The 16596-nt window shown below is 54.1% G+C and overlaps 2 protein-coding genes across 6 annotated transcripts; both read right to left on the bottom strand.

Moving 5' to 3' along the window:
- PSORS1C2 (psoriasis susceptibility 1 candidate 2) lies at positions 1-1350 on the bottom strand. Its single transcript, XM_045800351.2, has 2 exons — positions 1281-1350; positions 1-645 (listed from the first exon to the last, which is right to left on the bottom strand). The coding sequence occupies exons 1-2, from the start codon at positions 1333-1335 to the stop codon at positions 290-292; spliced, it is 411 nt and encodes a 136-aa protein (XP_045656307.1). The 5' UTR covers positions 1336-1350; the 3' UTR covers positions 1-289.
- Positions 1351-3133: 1783 nt separating this feature from the next.
- On the bottom strand, positions 3134-16588 carry CCHCR1 (coiled-coil alpha-helical rod protein 1). 5 transcript variants are annotated; one of them, XM_045800519.2, is made up of 18 exons: positions 16440-16588; positions 15317-15383; positions 15025-15238; positions 13249-13552; positions 10416-10579; positions 10176-10311; positions 9887-9997; positions 9537-9686; positions 8865-8975; positions 8660-8766; positions 6261-6373; positions 6048-6093; positions 5768-5904; positions 5456-5644; positions 5258-5359; positions 3949-4100; positions 3672-3801; positions 3134-3442 (listed from the first exon to the last, which is right to left on the bottom strand). In XM_045800519.2, exons 2-18 carry the CDS (start codon positions 15330-15332, stop codon positions 3330-3332), a joined length of 2295 nt encoding a protein of 764 aa, XP_045656475.1. In that variant the 5' UTR covers positions 15333-15383; positions 16440-16588; the 3' UTR covers positions 3134-3329. The 5 variants fall into 5 exon arrangements, 3 of the variants coding, with proteins under 3 accessions (XP_045656475.1, XP_045656474.1, XP_045656476.1); XM_045800518.2 differs by having other exon boundaries at positions 3135-3442; positions 3672-3843; positions 16440-16587; XM_045800520.2 differs by lacking the exon at positions 15317-15383 and having other exon boundaries at positions 3135-3442; positions 3672-3843; positions 16440-16567.
- Between the last annotated feature and the right edge of the window lie 8 nt (positions 16589-16596).

Here is a 16596-nt window from a genome sequence, read left to right as displayed (position 1 = left end):
GATGGGCGGGGGGGAGGAGGTGGAAGGCAGGAAGAGGGAAGAGGGAAGAGGACTGGACATGAGGTAGGGGTGTATGCTTTAGCTGTCCGAGAAAACAGGCGGGGAAATGTGGGGCGGATTTTAAGAGTGGACAGAAAATATTGAGAATGACACTTTCAGCGTCAGAATAAAATTGAAGGAACGAGGAAGAAAATTGAGGTTGCTGGGAGAATTGAAGAGGAATCAGAAGGGTACAGATGGCCATGAGGGGCACTCTGCCTGGAGGCCCAAGATGCCTCTGGGGGTCCCTTTATCTGTACTCTTCCCGGGGTGGGTCAAGGTCTGGCTCCTCATGAGATCCATGGTCCACTTCAGGGGCAGGCGGCCAGGGGTTTTCTGGAGGCTGGGGTCCTGCTGGCCAGGGGTCATCAGGCCGGGGAGGCTGAGGGGGATCGGTTCTCGGGGGCTCAGGAGGCCAGACTCCAGATTCCGGCAGGTCTCTCCAGGGACGACTGGGGCCTGGAGGTGGAGGGTCCTCAAAGAGAGGGGGTGCCCCTGGCCAGGGATCACCAGGGATTGGGGGGCCCTGAGGCAACGTTGGGGAGCCCTCCTCCTCTCCAGCCTCTGTGGGTAGGGGAGGGGGGTGCTCTCCGCTGCCTGAGATGCCTGTGGAGGAAGGAGAAAGGGAAAAGTGGTGAGGGCCAGATCCCTCCTCCCGCAGCTAGACTCAGGGGGCAGAGCCTCTCTGGGATAGACCACAGCCTGAACTGACACCACAAGCAAACCCGAAAGGTGACTCTCAAAGAGCTCTCCACACATTTACAAAATCCCGAAGTGATCTTAAAATGACATAAAAACCTTGTCCGGAATCATTACCTTGACCAACTTTAAACCGCTAGGAGCTGACATAAGCTCCATCCCACCCTGGCTGGGACCCCCACGGCCATGGCCTCTGTGCTGGTCTACACCTCCAAAGCCGTCCACACCTTGGGCCCATGTGGCAGCCAGACCCCACCCTCTGCAAACACGTCCACCCTCCACACAGTCCTCAGCTGTTAGGACTACTCACCCGCACACCCGGATTCTGATCTAAATTGCCACACGGACCTACTCTTGGAACAGCAAAAACATTGAGCAAAATGCACTTTCCTGCATCACCTTCGACATCTTAACTCTTCCCCTCATGCGAATACCCCGAATCTTCTGGAATCTCCTCCATCCCTATGCATCCAATTCACCCTTGCCTCACTTGGCCACCCTCCATCACTCCCAACCGCACCCCCGGCCTGTTCCCAGCTTACCTCCGGCATACAGAGAAAGGACCAGGATCCCCAGCAGCTTCCAGTTGAGCACCATGGCTGTCTCCTGGCCCCCAAAGTTGGGGGTGGGCCGAGTCTAGGTGCCTGGGAACCCCAAGAGGCTTTATAGGGGAGGAGTGAGAGGAGGTGTCCAATCTCTGGGGAGGGGCCAGCCCAGTGACACGAGGAATCCCATCGGAACCTAACTGGTCAAACCCGTTTGGAAGGCCACGGCTCATGTGTAACCTCTGACGGCAGCGTCCCTCATTTTAGTTCCCCGTCATTTTGGGACCCGGCCACCCCAGCTCTATCAATGCCCTAGACCTTGGTCACCCCACCCTTGGGTTCACATCCGCCTCCACACACCCTGCAGCAATCAATACCCACCTGTCATCTCTGTAATCACAAGGACTTCCACCTTTCATCCCTCGAAGCCATTGGAAGCTGAGGAATGGGAGCAAACCATGCGTGGGGAAGCAGTGTAATTACAGAAGCCAGGAGGCAGGACGCCCGGGCAGGAGCAGGGACAGTGCTCCTTTTAAACACAGAGGACGCAGCTAGGATGGTCTTGGCCAGTACCCCGAGCCTCCCCCTTGGGACTGTTTTGTCCTCGGAACTTCCACTTCCCCCAGGACTGGGACCAACATGCTTTCCAGCACATGCCTCCATCAGGCACCCAGGGGGCCTCCCAAGCAGTGACATCCAGGAGCCACCTGGAGCCACCTGGGGTGATGGCAGGTGAGGAAGTATGAGGACATCCTGATTCCTAATCCCCACCCCAGAGCAGGTTCCAACAGTCACAGCCCAGAGGCTCAGGAGGAAGCTGACTCTGCTTCCTGTCAATCTCTGCCTCTTCCTCCTTCCTCTGGAATCCTGCTGGGGGGCAGGGGCTGCCGTGGTCCTTGGTGCCAGCTCTGTGCCCTCCCCACCCCCCATCCTTTAGACCTCAGTCCGAGTCTTGTCTAAGTCTCTCAGAGACCCCTCGGAACCTCTTCCTCAGGAGAGCCTCTGGTCTGGAGGTCTAGGGCACCTCTGAGAAGTAATGGCACCCAAACAGAACTCCTTTCCTCCCCAGGCTGTTCTCCACCTTGTCTGCTCCCTCCGTGGCTCACTTCGAAGCCTTCATTCTGCTCCTTTCCCCCACCCCAACCCCCCACAAGGCCAGCCCAGGCCATGTCCCCATTCTGGAGCCCATCTCTCCCCACCCCCACTCTTCATTCCTCCCCCACCCAAACCCCATCTTCCATAGGGGGTTCCAACCTAGCTCTTAAACATGTCGGCCTAATTGTGTGGCTGCTACTGTTTGGAAAGCACTCCAAGGGCTTTCTACTGACTTAGAATAACCCCCCCCCCCCCCCACCGGGCACAACCAGGCCCGCCCTTCTGCTCCGGGCCTCCGTGCTTGCCTGCCCTCTGCAGGACTCTTCTGCTGGTGTTGATGGCTCCTCACTGCAGGCAGGTCTCCACACATCCCTCCTTGGGGGGGGGCCTTTCCTATCTGCTCATCTAGCTGCACGACCCGGTCAGGTTCTGTCCCGTCACTGTTATTTCTTTTCTCTGCACGGCAACGCTTGTCCGTTCCAGCCCACCACTGTGGCCCCTGAGCAAGGACACTGCTGGGCTCCGAGATTCCCAGCGAACGAGTGATGTTTTATATTCCTCACTCCTGGCAGTGATCGTGTTCCAAAGGTAAACAAAAGTTGAGAATAAAGAAAACCTGGAGCTTCTCAAAAAAACTTCCCAAGCAGCCTGGAAAAGGGGTTTTGAAAAAGGTACCACCTAGAGAAATGGATGTGTGTGACTACTTCTCACACTTTCCGGACGGAGACGGGGGTGGGGGGAGTTCCCTCCCATTCCCAGAGAGAACATGGCACCTGCTGTAGTCATCTTTATTAAGCCACAGGCTTCACAGGCATCTTGGTGGCTGGTGTCCAGGAGGGCAGCTGGCTGGTGTCCAGGAGGGCAGCTGGCTGACCTCCTCGCCCCCGCCCCACTTCTCCGCCATCCGCCCCCCCACCCTTGAGCCCCCATCTGCGCAGAGTGCCCGGCGGCTCAGCGGCAGACTGGAGCAGGCCAGTTCTGGCTGTCTCCTTGAGAAACAGCTTCCTCTTTGGAAATGGCCTCACTCAGGCCCTGCAGATCATCGAGCAGGACAGAGAGGGATCCTGGGAAAGAAGACCGCAAGGGTTAGCAGCCGGACCAGAGAAGGCTGTGGCAGCTACAGTGCAGAGAACGGGGCTGCCATCAGACGCGAGGGTTATGAGGGGGAGGGTTCATGGATGAGAGAGGCTGAGGGCCTCCCAGGGTCACAGAGAACGATGCTCACACATTAAGAGCACGTAGAGGAGAGATTCCTGAGGTCCCTGCATTTGTGCCTTCCTATGTGGACCATACCTTTTATGGACTCCCTGGTGGTGGGTGCTGCTGCTGGAGGTACAGGTACTGAAGACCCTGGGGCCTGGGGGCTGGACTCCACAGACTTCCCCTTATCCAGCAGGGAAGGAAAAACTGCCAACAGTCGCTGCTGCTTGTAACGGGAGAGGAGACCCTCCTGCTGCAAGGTGGCCTGGGAAGGAGAGGGTTAAACGCCACCTAGCCCAGGCAGAACCACCCCTCCTCCTTCTCCCAACTCCCCAGCCAGCTCAAGGGCCCTGGTCTCTGCCCCCCCTACCAGCATAAAGTTCTTGTCCCTCTCTAGCTCCTGCAGGCGTTGGGTCAGCCGCAGCCCCTCCTCCTTCCGGGCCTCATCTTGCAGGCGCCTGAGCTCCTGGTTCCGCTCCTTTTCCCGGGTGGCTTTGCGCTGCATCTGGCGCAGGGAGACCACTATGTGGAAGCCAGGGCACAGAGGGCACAGGTGTGGGGCAGCCCAGAGGCAGTGAGGCACCATGAGAACAGGACTGGAATCCCGGGGGGAAGTCTTTGATTTTGTGCAATTAATGTTTTCTTAATGTGTGACAATGACATTGAGGTTACATAAGAAAATTTCTTCTTTATAGGAGATGCAGCTCAGTGGTCATGATGTTTGTAACTCACTTTAAATGATTCCCCAAAAAATGCATGTATCAGTGTATATGTATATACAGATAAAGCAAATATTGCAAAAGATTAATAACTGCTGGGTGCCTACCTGGCTTAGTCGGTGGAACATGTAACTCTTGATCTCGGGGTTGTGGGCTCGAGCCCCACATTGGGTGTAGAGGTTACTTAAAGAAATTAAATCTTTAAAAAAAATTGACTAATAACTGTTGCATCCAGTCAGAGGAGGTAAACAAGTGGCATTACGTGACTCTCGTCATCTGTCCAGGTATTTGAACTTTTTCCTAATAAAACGGGGGGGAAGCACCTGGCTGGCTCAGTCGGTAGAGCATATGACTCTTGATCTTAGGTTTGTGAGTGTGAGCCCCATGTTGGGTATAAAAATTACTTAAAATAAAATTTTATAAAAAAAAATGTTGGGGGTAGACACGGACAGCAGCGAACACCATGTAAAGATGGAGACGGGAGGGAATGATGTGCCTACAAACCAAGGGATGCCACAGATTGCCGGCAACCACCGGAAGGGAGAAGAGAATCATCAGATTGTCTCTCAGAACGTCTAGCAGGCACCCACCCTGCCAGCATCTTGAGTTCAGACTTCTAGCTTTCAGCTTCCAGTACTGTGAGAGAATAAACTTCTATTGTTTTAGGGCAAAAAAAAAAAAAAAAAAAAAAAAGTTGGGGGGGAAATGGTTGGTGTGAGGTTGGGATGGCTGTTGCCTTTGTGGAGGGGAGTGGCTGGGCGGGGCTCAGGGGGCTCCAGGGCTGGTCGCATGCTGGTGCTGGATATGGGCGCTGGCTCCGAGAGTGTGTTCACCACCTGAGAATTGATCTGTACCATTTCTTGACAACTTCATTATTTGCATGCTTCAAAACAGCTTTAAAAAAAACTTATGTCCAACACATCCCTCTCCCCGGATGCCCACGTCCATCCCAAATCTCACCTGCCTTGCCATGCTCCCTCCGAGCCTCATTAAGTCTCCTCTCTGTTTCTAAGAGCTGTTCCCGCAGCCTAGTTTCCACTTCAGCCACCTTCTCTTGCAGAGCTGGGAGGAAGGTGCAGATGGGGTGTGTCAGGGGGGAGTGTTGCTTCTCGGTTCCCCTCAGCCCTCCATGGTAAACCCATTTCCCCTCCTGCACACCTTGCCCATAGATCTCCTGCTGCTGGGTTAGTTCCTGTCGGAGACTGGCAGCCTCCTGCGTGCTCTCCTGTTGGCCCTGGCGAGCGGCTTCCAGCTGCAGCCCCACATTAGCCAGGGACTCCTGGGTCCGCTGCAGCTCCTGCTCCAGCTGCTGGGCAACCTCACTCAGTTGCTGCCGCTCTGCCTCCCCTGGGAAGAGGTGGCACTCACGGGCCTCTCCATGCCCCAGACCCAGCCCTTCCCTCCTCCCCAGCCCCAACACACCCAGCTCTGGCCCCTGCTCCAGCTCAGTGACTCCAGGACCAAGCGCACCTTGCTCCCGGGCCCGGCCCACCTCCTGCTGGATGATGCGGGCACTCAGCTGCAGCTCTGCGTCCAGGCGGTTCCGTTCTTCCCGCAGCTGCTCCAACTCAAGGCTCACATCTGTGGCCGGCAGGGGTGGGGGACAGCTGGGGTAGGGAAGAGGGACAGTCAGGGGAAATCGCCCAGCCTGATCCCTAAGCCCCCATCCCTCTTCAGTCCTCACTGTTTGGGCTCCCAGCAAACAATACGCAACCCCCTCCCATCCACCTCACAGAGCCCCAGGCTTCACCTCTCCTGGCGCAGCTGAGCAAGGGCCAGTTTTCGAGCCATCAGGCCTGGTGGAGAAAAGGCAGAAAGCAACAGCGAGGAGTTCGAGGAGGAGAAAAGGGAAGAGGAGAGCAGGGGAAGGGTGCTCGGACAGGTGACAAGTAAGCATGAGGACGGATGTGGGAGGCGAGGGCCGGAGGGGCGGTACAGCGTGGCTGGCAGCCGCCCTACCCACCCCGGATGGTGTGGACCCTGCGGACGGCGTAGCTGACTCGGCTGCTGAGGGAGGGCAGCTGGGTCGTGGCGCGCTCCACTTCGGCCACGGTGCTCTGGAGCCACGTCTGAAAGCTGGAGAAGGCTCGACGTCACTGACCCTTCAACCCCACCTCATTCCCTAAAGGACTTGATGTGACTTGTTGGGACAACTCCTTCTATCCTCTATTGCTAAGTATGTGGGGAGCAGGGAAGGGAAAGCATAGCAGGGAAAAGAGAAGCTGAAGCCAAGGGTGGGGGCCAGTCATGTCTGAGCTTTCTCAGGCGATGAAGAAGAAAACCTGAGAGCTTAAGCCCTTTAGTGTTTGTTAGGTAAAAATAATCCCGTTGCTCATAAGGACAGCACAGCTATGCTGGGTCCCAAAACCTAGGGTAAGCTTCTCATTTGGGTCCTAGCAATCAGTGTCTTTCATAAGAGCATGAAAAATAAGAATGAGCTTCACGGGGTCATACCTGATCGGGACCCAGAGCCCATAACACAGCAGAGCTCAGTACAAACGATTCTACGGGGGCTAAAACGAGTGCCGTGGAGCGGGCTCATGTCTAGCTGATTTGGACTGTTTTGCAGGCTGCTGGACATGTCTCCTGGTGCTGGAAATCTCCTGGTGCTGTATGCCACGTTTGGGTGTATGAACTTGGGTGCATTCTCCTCAAGAACAAAGTGCATAGCTGCCATCCATTTTCTAAGGAGCCCTTACCCCAAGAAGGCCTTACGTGGCCGTGTATCTTTTCAAGCAACCTGCAAAGTTTATTTCTCATAACCTATTTTTTGATCACTAATCTGCATTAGAGATGAAAGCTATCCTCGCTAACAATTTCCCGATGCCAGTGAAGGCCAGATCCATGTGCCTTATCGGCTGGCTGTGCCCAAAGTGGGACCAGCATGGCTCACAAGAGCTGAGAAGCCTACACAGGTCCCCTGGGAGGAGGGCCAAGGCAGCAAATCGGGGCAAGCGTGGAACTCTCCAGGAGAGTCCAAGTCTGTATCAACTGAGAAACAAGCAGACGACAAAGGCTGACAGTTGTATCCCCAGCAGCACAGCAGAGAGCCGTTATCTAGAAATTGCGTGAGCAGGCACTTCCAACACCTCCAATCAAGCCTCCAGGCCATCTAGAGACTACCACACCTGCCAACAAGCTGAGCGTGGGTTGTTTGGAGCCCCGTGGACTTCCTGGCCATCAACCATTAGCAAGAACCATTTCAGTGATGTCCTGGCACCCAAGTAGAACCCTGTGCACCGGGCACCTCCCCGTTCTCCTGGGAACAGGAAGCAGCCACAATGAGCAGAATTCAGGTGGGTCATTATAACCAGCCTAATTCTGTACAAAGTGGACATTTTTCATAATTTTTTAAGTGAAATTAGTCCTCAAGGTACTAACCCAATAGAAAGTGATGGTGGAGGGGCGCCTGGGCGGCTCAGTCAGTTAAGCGTCTGCCTTCGGCTCAGGTCATGATTCCAGGGTCCTGGGATCGAGCCCCGCGTCCGGCGCCCCGCTCAGCAAAGAGTCTGCTTCTCTCTCTTCCTCTGCTCCTCCCCCCTGCTTGTGCTTGCTCTCTCCCTGTCTCTCTCTCTCTCAAATAAATAAATAAAATCTTAAAAAAAAAAAAAAGTGACGGTGGGCAAGGACCTATATCCAGCACCACAATTTTGCTACACCAGTGATTGTTCTATGATCCATCCAGAACTGCCTCATGGTAACAGGAAACATTTACAGAGTCAGATGACATGCCAGGCACTGTGCCAGGAGGTCTACGAGGACCACGTCAGTATCCCCAAGTCCAAGGCTGAGGGGGGTGTTAGCAGCACAAGGAAATGTGTGTTCCTCCTCCTTTATAACTTTCTAAAGGTTGTAAAACAGGCGTTGAGAAGGAAACACTCAGAAGCTGGTATGAGAGACAAAGGCTGGCAAATGATTAAGAAGGAAACGGGCGTACATTTGAGATAGAGTATCTAGTAAGCCATAGGCATACAGCTTTAAAATACAGGTTAAATTTGGTTCCAACGAAACAGGGTGTGCCTATAAAATTTTAAAGAAAGAAAGATGGGAGGAGCCACACTCTCGATCCTTGAACAACTCCCAAGGTGACGATCCTCCCAGGTGAACCGACTATAGGAGGAAGCCCGGCCTCACGTCCAACCAAACACGCACAGGAGTCCTAACAAGCGACCCTCGTGTGACTGCGTAGCGGGTTGCCCCAGGGAGAAACAAACCCGGGGACTTTCATAGGGCTGGATACCTCTCGACCTGCACCCTCCAACGGCCAGCTTTCCAGCCCCTCTTGCCTGGGCTCTTAAATTCCAAGGTGCCCAGGAAGCCGGGGAAGCAGAAATACTACTCCACCCACCCTCCACCCCATACCTGCTGACAGAATTGGCCACCAGCTGCAGCTGCTCCTCGGCCGCTGCTGTGCGCTGCTGCCTCCGGCGCTGGGCCTCCCGAGCGCGGCTCAGCTCCACCTGCAGGGCCTGGGGAGGGTGCAGTGAGGAGAGGAGTCCCCTCCCCGGGCTTCTGAGGGAAGTGGGGAGGGATCTCTGACCCCCTTTAGCCTCCGCCTGGCTCAGACCTTGGCGCCCATCCGCTCCACCTCCACCTCCGCGGCTTTGTCCTGTAGGGAGCGCTGCAGGACGGCCTGCTCCTGGCTCTGGGCCGCGGCTCTTTCCTGGAGCTCTGCCACCTGGGGGGAGGGGGGGGCAGAGCACAGCTAGTGCGGGGAGCGGGAGGGGGGCACTGGCAATGGAGGGGCTGGTGCCAAAGCCTCTGAGAGAACATCATGCAGGGAGACAAGCGCGGGCTCCTGAGAATGGAGTCTGAGGCCAGGTTTCCTACCAGAAGCATGTTCCATGTGCCCCCACCTCGAGGAAGCTCGCTGTGACACACCCACGAAGACTCACCGCCTCTGCCCATGCCACCCATGCTTGGCCACTGTCACCTCCTCAGAGGAGCTGCTCCTCAGCACCCTGCCTGAAGCACACCCACCCCATGGTCTCTTTCTGTCACTTTTCTTTTACACTTTTCTTTAAAGCACATATCAGTACTCGACATCATCTAACAGCTTGCCTGCTGCGTGTCTCTGCTCCAGGACGTACGCTCCGTGATAGCAGGACTTGCCTTTGTTCAGGCCTGTGTTCCCAGCACATGGGGACCACTCAATAAATCTTTGTTGGGTAAGTACTATCCCTTACGTAAGGAGCCAGGAGCTGGGGGGAAAATTCGGGGAGAAAGAGAGTCGAGTGACCTGTCCCTTCAGCTGCTCCACGTGTCCTCTGTGCTCCAGCTCCTGGGCCTTCAGCTGCACCATGAGGGCAAACACCTTTTCCCGCCAGCGCTTCAGCAGGGACTGGCACTTCCGGCTGAACTCGGGCTCCAGGGAATCTGAAGGCTGAACCTGCGGGGTGGAGGACAGGTGGAAGTGTGGGCTCCTGGGGGAGCAGAGGAAGCAGGCGTTTTTTGGCTTTTTCTCTCTGTCCTGCCCAAGCAATAAGAGCCACAGCAAGAAGCGCTGTTCCCCGACAAGAGGATGCCAGCAGGATCTGGCAGCATGCCAACCGCTCGTACCCACAGCGAGCCACTGGGGCAGGGGCCTACCTGCCGGGTCAGCTCCTCCTCCTGGATGGTGAGGATGTGCACAAGGCTCTGCACGCGCACCTGCAGCAGCTCCGCTGTGGTGCGCAGGCTGTCCCGGTCCTCGCGCAGGTGCTGCGGGTGGGAGACAAGGGACAGCAGCAGCCTCCGTGGCGCTCCATGCAGGTCCGCCAGCGGCATCCTGCCGCTGCCCGTCGTCGGCACTGCCTTCTGTCCTGGCCACCCCTCTCCCAGGATCTGATCCCTGAGCAGCCCCACCCCACCTCCAGCCTCCACCCAGATGCTCTCTCACCTGCACGGTTTCTAGAAGCTCTTGTCGCTCCGATTCCCAGGTCTGGCTGTGGACCTCAGGAGGGACTTGCTCCCCCACATATCTCCTTAAATTCTCCACCAAGGTCACCTGTGCCTCTAAGTCTTCTTGGGTCTTGCTAGGGTTGGGATGGGAACAGGGCAGCCATCAGTGAGGCACCTGGGAGACCTGCCGCATCCACCACCTGCCAGGTCCCCCTTTGGCTGCCCACCCCCACTTTACCTCAGCTGCTTCTGCAGCACCTCAGCCTCCCTCTGCGCCACAACCAGCTCCTTGGCTTCCCCTGCCCTCCTGGTTTCCAGACTGTTCAGAGATTTCTCCAAGCCCTCAGCTTTGCTGGTCAAACTGGAAAGAGCTTCCTGGTGAGCCTGCGTCAAGGAGGAGAGCTGTGGAGAGAAGAGAGGGCACAGCAGGGCCCAGCTCAATCCCACATCTGGACTTTCCAAATCTGCTCCTGCTCAGGCCCTGGCCCTGCACTCCCATCTTCCATAACCTTAGACAACAACCAGCAAAAGGCCCAACTGCACACATGGCAAAATGGAGACAGTCGTTGGTGCCTCTCTGTCCTCCATCCACCTGCCAGTCCATCAGCAGTTCCTGCCAGGTCTCCCCACTAAACAGATCTTCATTTCTGTCTCCACCGCCACCAACCTTAGCAGCCCACCCTCATCTCTGGCCTGCACAACAGCAACGAACTCCTGACCGGTCTTTATAAGCCTTCAAGGCAGGGGACGCATGAGTGGCTCAGTCAGTTAAGCATCTGACTTTGGCTCAGGTCATGATCTTGGGGCCTGAGACAGGCCCCGGGCTCAGCAAGGAGTCTGCTTGTCCGTCTCCCTCTGCCCCTCCCCCCTGCTCTCTCTCTCTCTCAAATAAATAGATGAAAAAAGTTTAAATAAATAAATAAAGCCTTCCGTGGCTTATCATGGCACTGACAACAAAGCCCAGCCTCTGCCCTCGGCCTCCAAAGCCAGACATGCCTTGGCCTCTAACACTTTGAGTTCAGCTCCTACCACTTGGCTTCTCCCAACTCCTCAGGCCTTGGGCGACGTCACCTCCTCAGAAGGCCTCACTGGGCTCCCTACCACCTGCTCCATCCTATCACCTGTCCCAAGTCCTTTCAGCTCTTATCGTCATCTGGAATGATCTCCACAGCTTAGTGTCTGCCACACTCTGTTCCAAAGGAAGCTCTAGGAAGGTAGGAACCTTGTCCGTTTCTCACTGCGCTTCCAGCAGTGGTGAGTCTGCGGTGAGTACATGGGAGACACTGCAGGAGCGGGGGGACAGCTGGCAGAGGAAGGAGAGAGGCTGCCCTCTAGCCCGATCTTCATACCATCAAGTGATCATTTTAGAAAGAAATCACAAAACTGGTCTGTCTGTCTGCCCGTCTGTCTAGCTATCTGTAAAGCTACCTACCTACTACCTAAGGTAAGCTCTACACCCAACGTGGGACAGAAACTCACCGATGGGCCAGCCAGGCACTCCACAAAACCGGTCTTCTTGGACATAAAATACAAACCCGATCACATCACTTCCCATTTAGTACTTTTCAACAGCTGCTCATGGCTCTCACGGTAAAGTACAAAGTTCTGAACAGGCCCCGAGGTCTCCCCGTGCACACGCCATCCGGGGCCCCTCTCATCTCCTACACTCAAGCCCCTCTGGCCTCCTCATGCCCCACGGGCTGCCAAGTGTGGCCAGCTCCCATCACCTCCCCACACGCCAGCTCACCAGCCAAGTCCTAGTCAGCTCAAATGACAACTTTTGATCATGAAGCATCTTTCATAAATCTAAAGGCCATTTATATTTTTCTTTGAACTATCTCCTGTGCCCATTTTCTGGCTAGATTGCTATCCTTCCCTTATCAACTTCTAGGCATACAGTATAGGTTAGGGACATCAGCCTTTTTCTGTGATATGAACTGTAAATATTTTTATCATCTGTTCTTTAATTTTATTTTATCATTTCTAAATTGAATATTATAAAGCCAATGTATCAATCTTTCCTTTAATGACTCCAGATTTTGATTCACAGGTAGAAAAGCCTTCACCAATCTGAGGTTATAAAGGAATTCACCCAGGGGCACCCGGCTACCTTGGTTGGTAGAGCATGCAACTCTTGATCTCGGGGTCATGAGTTCAAGCCCCATGTTGGGTGTAGAGACTACTTAAAAAAAAATAAAATCTTAAAAAAAAAAAGGAATTCACCCATGTTTTCTTCCGGTACCTTTATGGTTCATTTCCTTTTTTTTTTTTAATTTTTTGTTTTCTTAAAGATTTTATTTATTTAACAGAGAGAGAGACAGTGAGAGAGAGAACACAAGCAAGGGGAGTGGGAGAGGGAGAAGCAGGCTTCCCGCTGAGCAGGAAGCCCAACACAGGGCTTGATCCCAGGACCCTGGGGTAAGGACCTGAGCAGGCAGACACTTAACGACTGAACCACCCAGGCGCCCCTATGGTTTCATTTCCTAACATGTCAACTGACTAGGGTGGTGTTCCCTAACCCCCCTGTCCACATTAGGGCTCCCTGTCCTTCTCCTGCATGGCATTTCTCCCAATTGCCAATTAATTAATTAGGATTAAGTTTGGTGTTGAATGTGCATGTCCCCCACCAGGCTGTCAGCTCCACCCACGAGGACTCAGGCTGATTTGCCCACCCCAGGGTCCTGGTGCCTATCTCTGAGCACTGATAAATGCTTACTGAATGAGTCATCCCCCTTCCCCAGGCCACCCTCCCCGACCCTCCTCAGCACCCCCACAATGCTCCCACATGAAGTGAGTACCCAGAGTGAAGTAGGAAGACAAAATACTTCCTACGGAAGGGGAAGGAGGGCTTCAAGCGGTGGGAGGTCATCTGAGTCCTGGGAGAAAAGTACAACCTGAACAAAGACCAAAACACCCAATCCATCTTTCCAGGTCCTCTGATCTCTTGTCTTCACAAACATCTCATCACTCCACTGCTCATGGGGCCTTTTTTGTGGGACCTGCTCTTTGCTGGGAAGCTTCTGCCCAGTTCATCCACTGTGAAACTCAACCCTTCTCACCCCCACATTCACCTGCTCCTGGTGCAGCCTCTTAACCTCCTCCAGTTCCCGCTGGCTCCCCTCTTCCAGGTTCTTTCGGACAACCTCAGCCCCAGCCAAGGCAGCACGCAGGCCCTCAGCCTCAGCTCGGCCAGCCTTCTCCGCCCGTGCCAGAGCCTCCAGCTCCATGGCCTGGGCCTCCAGCCTCATCTTCTGCTGCAGCGAGGTCTCCCGCAGCGCTCGAACCTCCTCCTCAAGCCGCCGCAGCTCTTGCAGCTGCCGAGAGATCAGCTCAGCCTGCTGGCTCAGGGCATGTGACCCCTCTAGCTCCACAGACCTTCAAAGACAGGTTAGCACAGGTGAGATCTGTCTCTGGTGCTGGGAGGGTGGTGGAGGGCACAAAGGGACACAGGTGGAGAGGAGGATCCCTCTGCTCTTGTGTGTGGAGATGGTGGGGATGAAGTTGGGCCATGGGGATCTCTGCATTTGCATCACTGTTGTCATTTATCATGGCCCTACTGAGCGTATTAGGTTCACTATCTGGGCTCACAGGACTTAAAGGCTAGCTGAGATCACGGAACATGATCTCTGCTGAGCTACAGACAGGCAGATGCATTAAACATCAAATGTGCACATCATTGGGCCACATATTCTGAAATGGTGGGGCTGGAAGACACCCAGAGACTTCTGAATTCTGATTTAAGGGGAAGGAAAAGTTGGAGGAAGTTTCAGAGAAAGAGAGGTCATGACTTCCAATATCAATACAGTGAGACCAGGCGCTAGTTAAAAGCATTTATTGAGTGTTAGATATCCTGCATGAGGAGTGCACAGCGCATCAATAAATAGTCTCCTGGTGTCTTGTAAAGTCTAAATCAGCTTATGATAACATGGCTATTGACATAACTCCCTGAGGCCCAGAACCACAGGATTTTTCTTTTACAATGGTGGGGATCTATCTACAGCCTAGAAATATTCGTTGACGGGCCAAAGGACCTTAGCTGGTAGCCAAAATAGCATCAGAGTCTCTGTCTCCTGACACCCACTCCAGGGCTCCCCTTTTTATTATCATGCTCCTTCCTCTTGGACAGGTCCAAGGTGGACCCATGTGCAATCCCACTCCAGAGCAAAACGGCAGAATGACATTCAGTACATTTGGGAAAAGACACGCAATGAAACATCAAGAATAAGAACCAGAACTTTTACAGACAAAACATCCACAAATAGCATGGCCAGCTCTAATGGCAAGCACTCCATCAGAATGCATCCACACGACCACGGTGCAGGCTATACTCCTAGTTTGCACTTCTTTATCTTGCCTTATATTATGCTTATTACCGTCAGCTCTTGGTCAATCTACCTCTTCCCTCAGGATTTTTAATTCATTGATAGCAGGATCTCATTCATTTTTGTTACCCCATTCCTAGTATCTAGCATACTGCCTTACTACTTATACATTAGAAGTTTCAGCAATTGCCGGGGCGCCTGGGTGGCACAGCGGTTAAGCATCTGCCTTCAGCTCAGGGCGTGATCAGCGTTGTGGGATCGAGCCCCACGTCAGGCTCTTCCGCTATGAGCCTGCTTCTTCCTCTCCCACTCCCCCTGCTTGTGTTCCCTCTCTCGCTGGCTGTCTCTATCTCTGTCAAATAAATAAAAAAAACTTAAAAAAAAAAAAAAAAGGAAGTTTCAGTAATTGCTTATGCAAAAATGCACCAATTAGGGAACTAAAGCCTGAAACAGGGTAAGGAATCTATTTCAGTGAAGAAGGGTCACTGGCAAACAAGCCCGAGAAGAGCAATAATGAATCCCTACCTGCCTCTCCGCCCTGGCTCCTGCCCATTGCCAGAAACATTCTGTTCCCACATGATCACTTGAGGTCTCTGGTTGTCTGGCCGCCTCTCTGAGACATCTCGATGGGTTGGGGGTTGGACCAGGGGAATGTCTGAAACCCAGGTGGGAGCCATTCTTGGTACAGTTGGAAGGGGACGAGCTTGGAAGTGGGATGGGGGAATCAGCCCAGTGGAACCTGAGAAATCGCAAGGACAAAGACGGTCAGTTTCCTAAGGAGAGACAATCACCAGTCCCCTTTCCTGGTCCCACTGACCTGAAGGTCGAAACATCTCCACATTATTTGAAGTCTCTAGACTCTCTGTCCAGCCATCTATGTTTCCCTGGACAAGAGGAGAAACAAGGACACCCCGGTTCAATTTTCAGGCCACCTCCCAAAGAGAAAGTCCCTACGATAATAGAGTCATAATCCTTTAGTAACTTCCCAAGAGAATCGGGAAATACCCGAAGATCACTTGTTTGACCCAACCTGGTTCCTGATAGAACTACGGCAATAACCATGAGATGGAAGGAATTAACTGAGAAAGACTGAGAGGGAGCTCTTAGGCTTTACTCATACTTTTAGAATTCTGGGCAGAGCCTTTACCCTCCTCCTTAAGTTTCTACAGTCTCTGCCGTTCCTTGTCGGAGGTGAGAAAGGTGGTGTGCAGTGCAGGGGCTGTGAGCCCAATCTCCAGAGTTCTCTCCATGGCTCAGCAAGGCCTTCCGGAAGCCCATCCAGACACCACCAAGCCATGACTCCTGGGTCCTTCCCTATTAAAGCACTGGCCCAAGGCCTGGCCCCAGATGAATGTGGCCACATGAAGGGCAGGACACCTCCCCAGGTCCCCTGGGAATCCAGGCAGCCTAGACCCGTTAGCAGAAAAGCCAGCTTCCTGACATCTCATCCAAACCCTTCCAGCAACTTTCCTCAGTTTCCCTCTAATATTCCCTCAGCTGCCATCCCTGTCGCTTCCCCCTCCTCTCTCCGGACTCCTAGAGCACAAGAAAGGTCTATTCAAGGTCTCCGTAGTCTCCCACCAGAATTCACTTATTTTCCCCCCCTATCTGGGATTCCTATCACCCTCCCTCCAGCCTCATCTGCTTTTTTCCTGAAGGAATTATTCTGGTCCTTTACTCCTTCCTCATCTTCCAATTGTCTGCTCAAGCTTCCCGGCACTCTAGCAGGCTCTCACTTCTCTTACCACCCCACCCCCTCTCCCCCAGAAACCCAAGTCTTCACCCTGCTGGACCGTGGGCTCTAAGGCTGTTCGGACCACCTCATCTGTTCCTTTACCTGATCCCTGTACCCCTCTCCCCCTATGGACCCCCGAACCCACCCCCGTACCCCCTCTCGGCCCCTTCCCGCCCCCAACCGACTCTTCCCGAATGCCCCTTACCCAGCGCGAGAACCCCCTCTGCCCTTTAGCCACAACCCCTACACCTCGCTCCTGGGCGCGGCCTCCGCCCCAGACCGCGCCTGCGCAAAGCGGGGAGCTTGGCGGGCCACTCTAAAATCCTGTTTCATCCAGGGAGGAGGGAAAGAGGTGCACGCAG

Source organism: Ursus americanus, chromosome 32, assembly GCF_024610735.1.
Source record: "Ursus americanus isolate L20-20 chromosome 32, mUrsAme1.1.p, whole genome shotgun sequence".
Lineage (NCBI taxonomy): Eukaryota > Metazoa > Chordata > Mammalia > Carnivora > Ursidae > Ursus > Ursus americanus.
This window is presented reverse-complemented; position numbering and strand designations above follow the sequence as displayed.

What these genes read in the sequence shown, in the direction of transcription:
- CCHCR1 (XM_045800518.2), bottom strand. An exon ending in GTGCTGCAGAAGCAGCTGAG is followed by an intron (nt 10,312 to 10,415) that starts GTAAAGTGGGGG and finishes TCCCAACCCTAG; the next exon opens with CAAGACCCAAGAAGACTTAG. An exon ending in AGGAGGAGCTGACCCGGCAG is followed by an intron (nt 9,687 to 9,886) that starts GTAGGCCCCTGC and finishes TCCACCCCGCAG; the next exon opens with GTTCAGCCTTCAGATTCCCT.
- PSORS1C2 (XM_045800351.2), bottom strand. Translation starts at nt 1,335, where the DNA reads ATGGTGCTCAACTGGAAGCTGCTGGGGATCCTGGTCCTTTCTCTGTAT. An exon ending in CCTTTCTCTGTATGCCGGAG is followed by an intron (nt 646 to 1,280) that starts GTAAGCTGGGAA and finishes CTTCCTCCACAG; the next exon opens with GCATCTCAGGCAGCGGAGAG.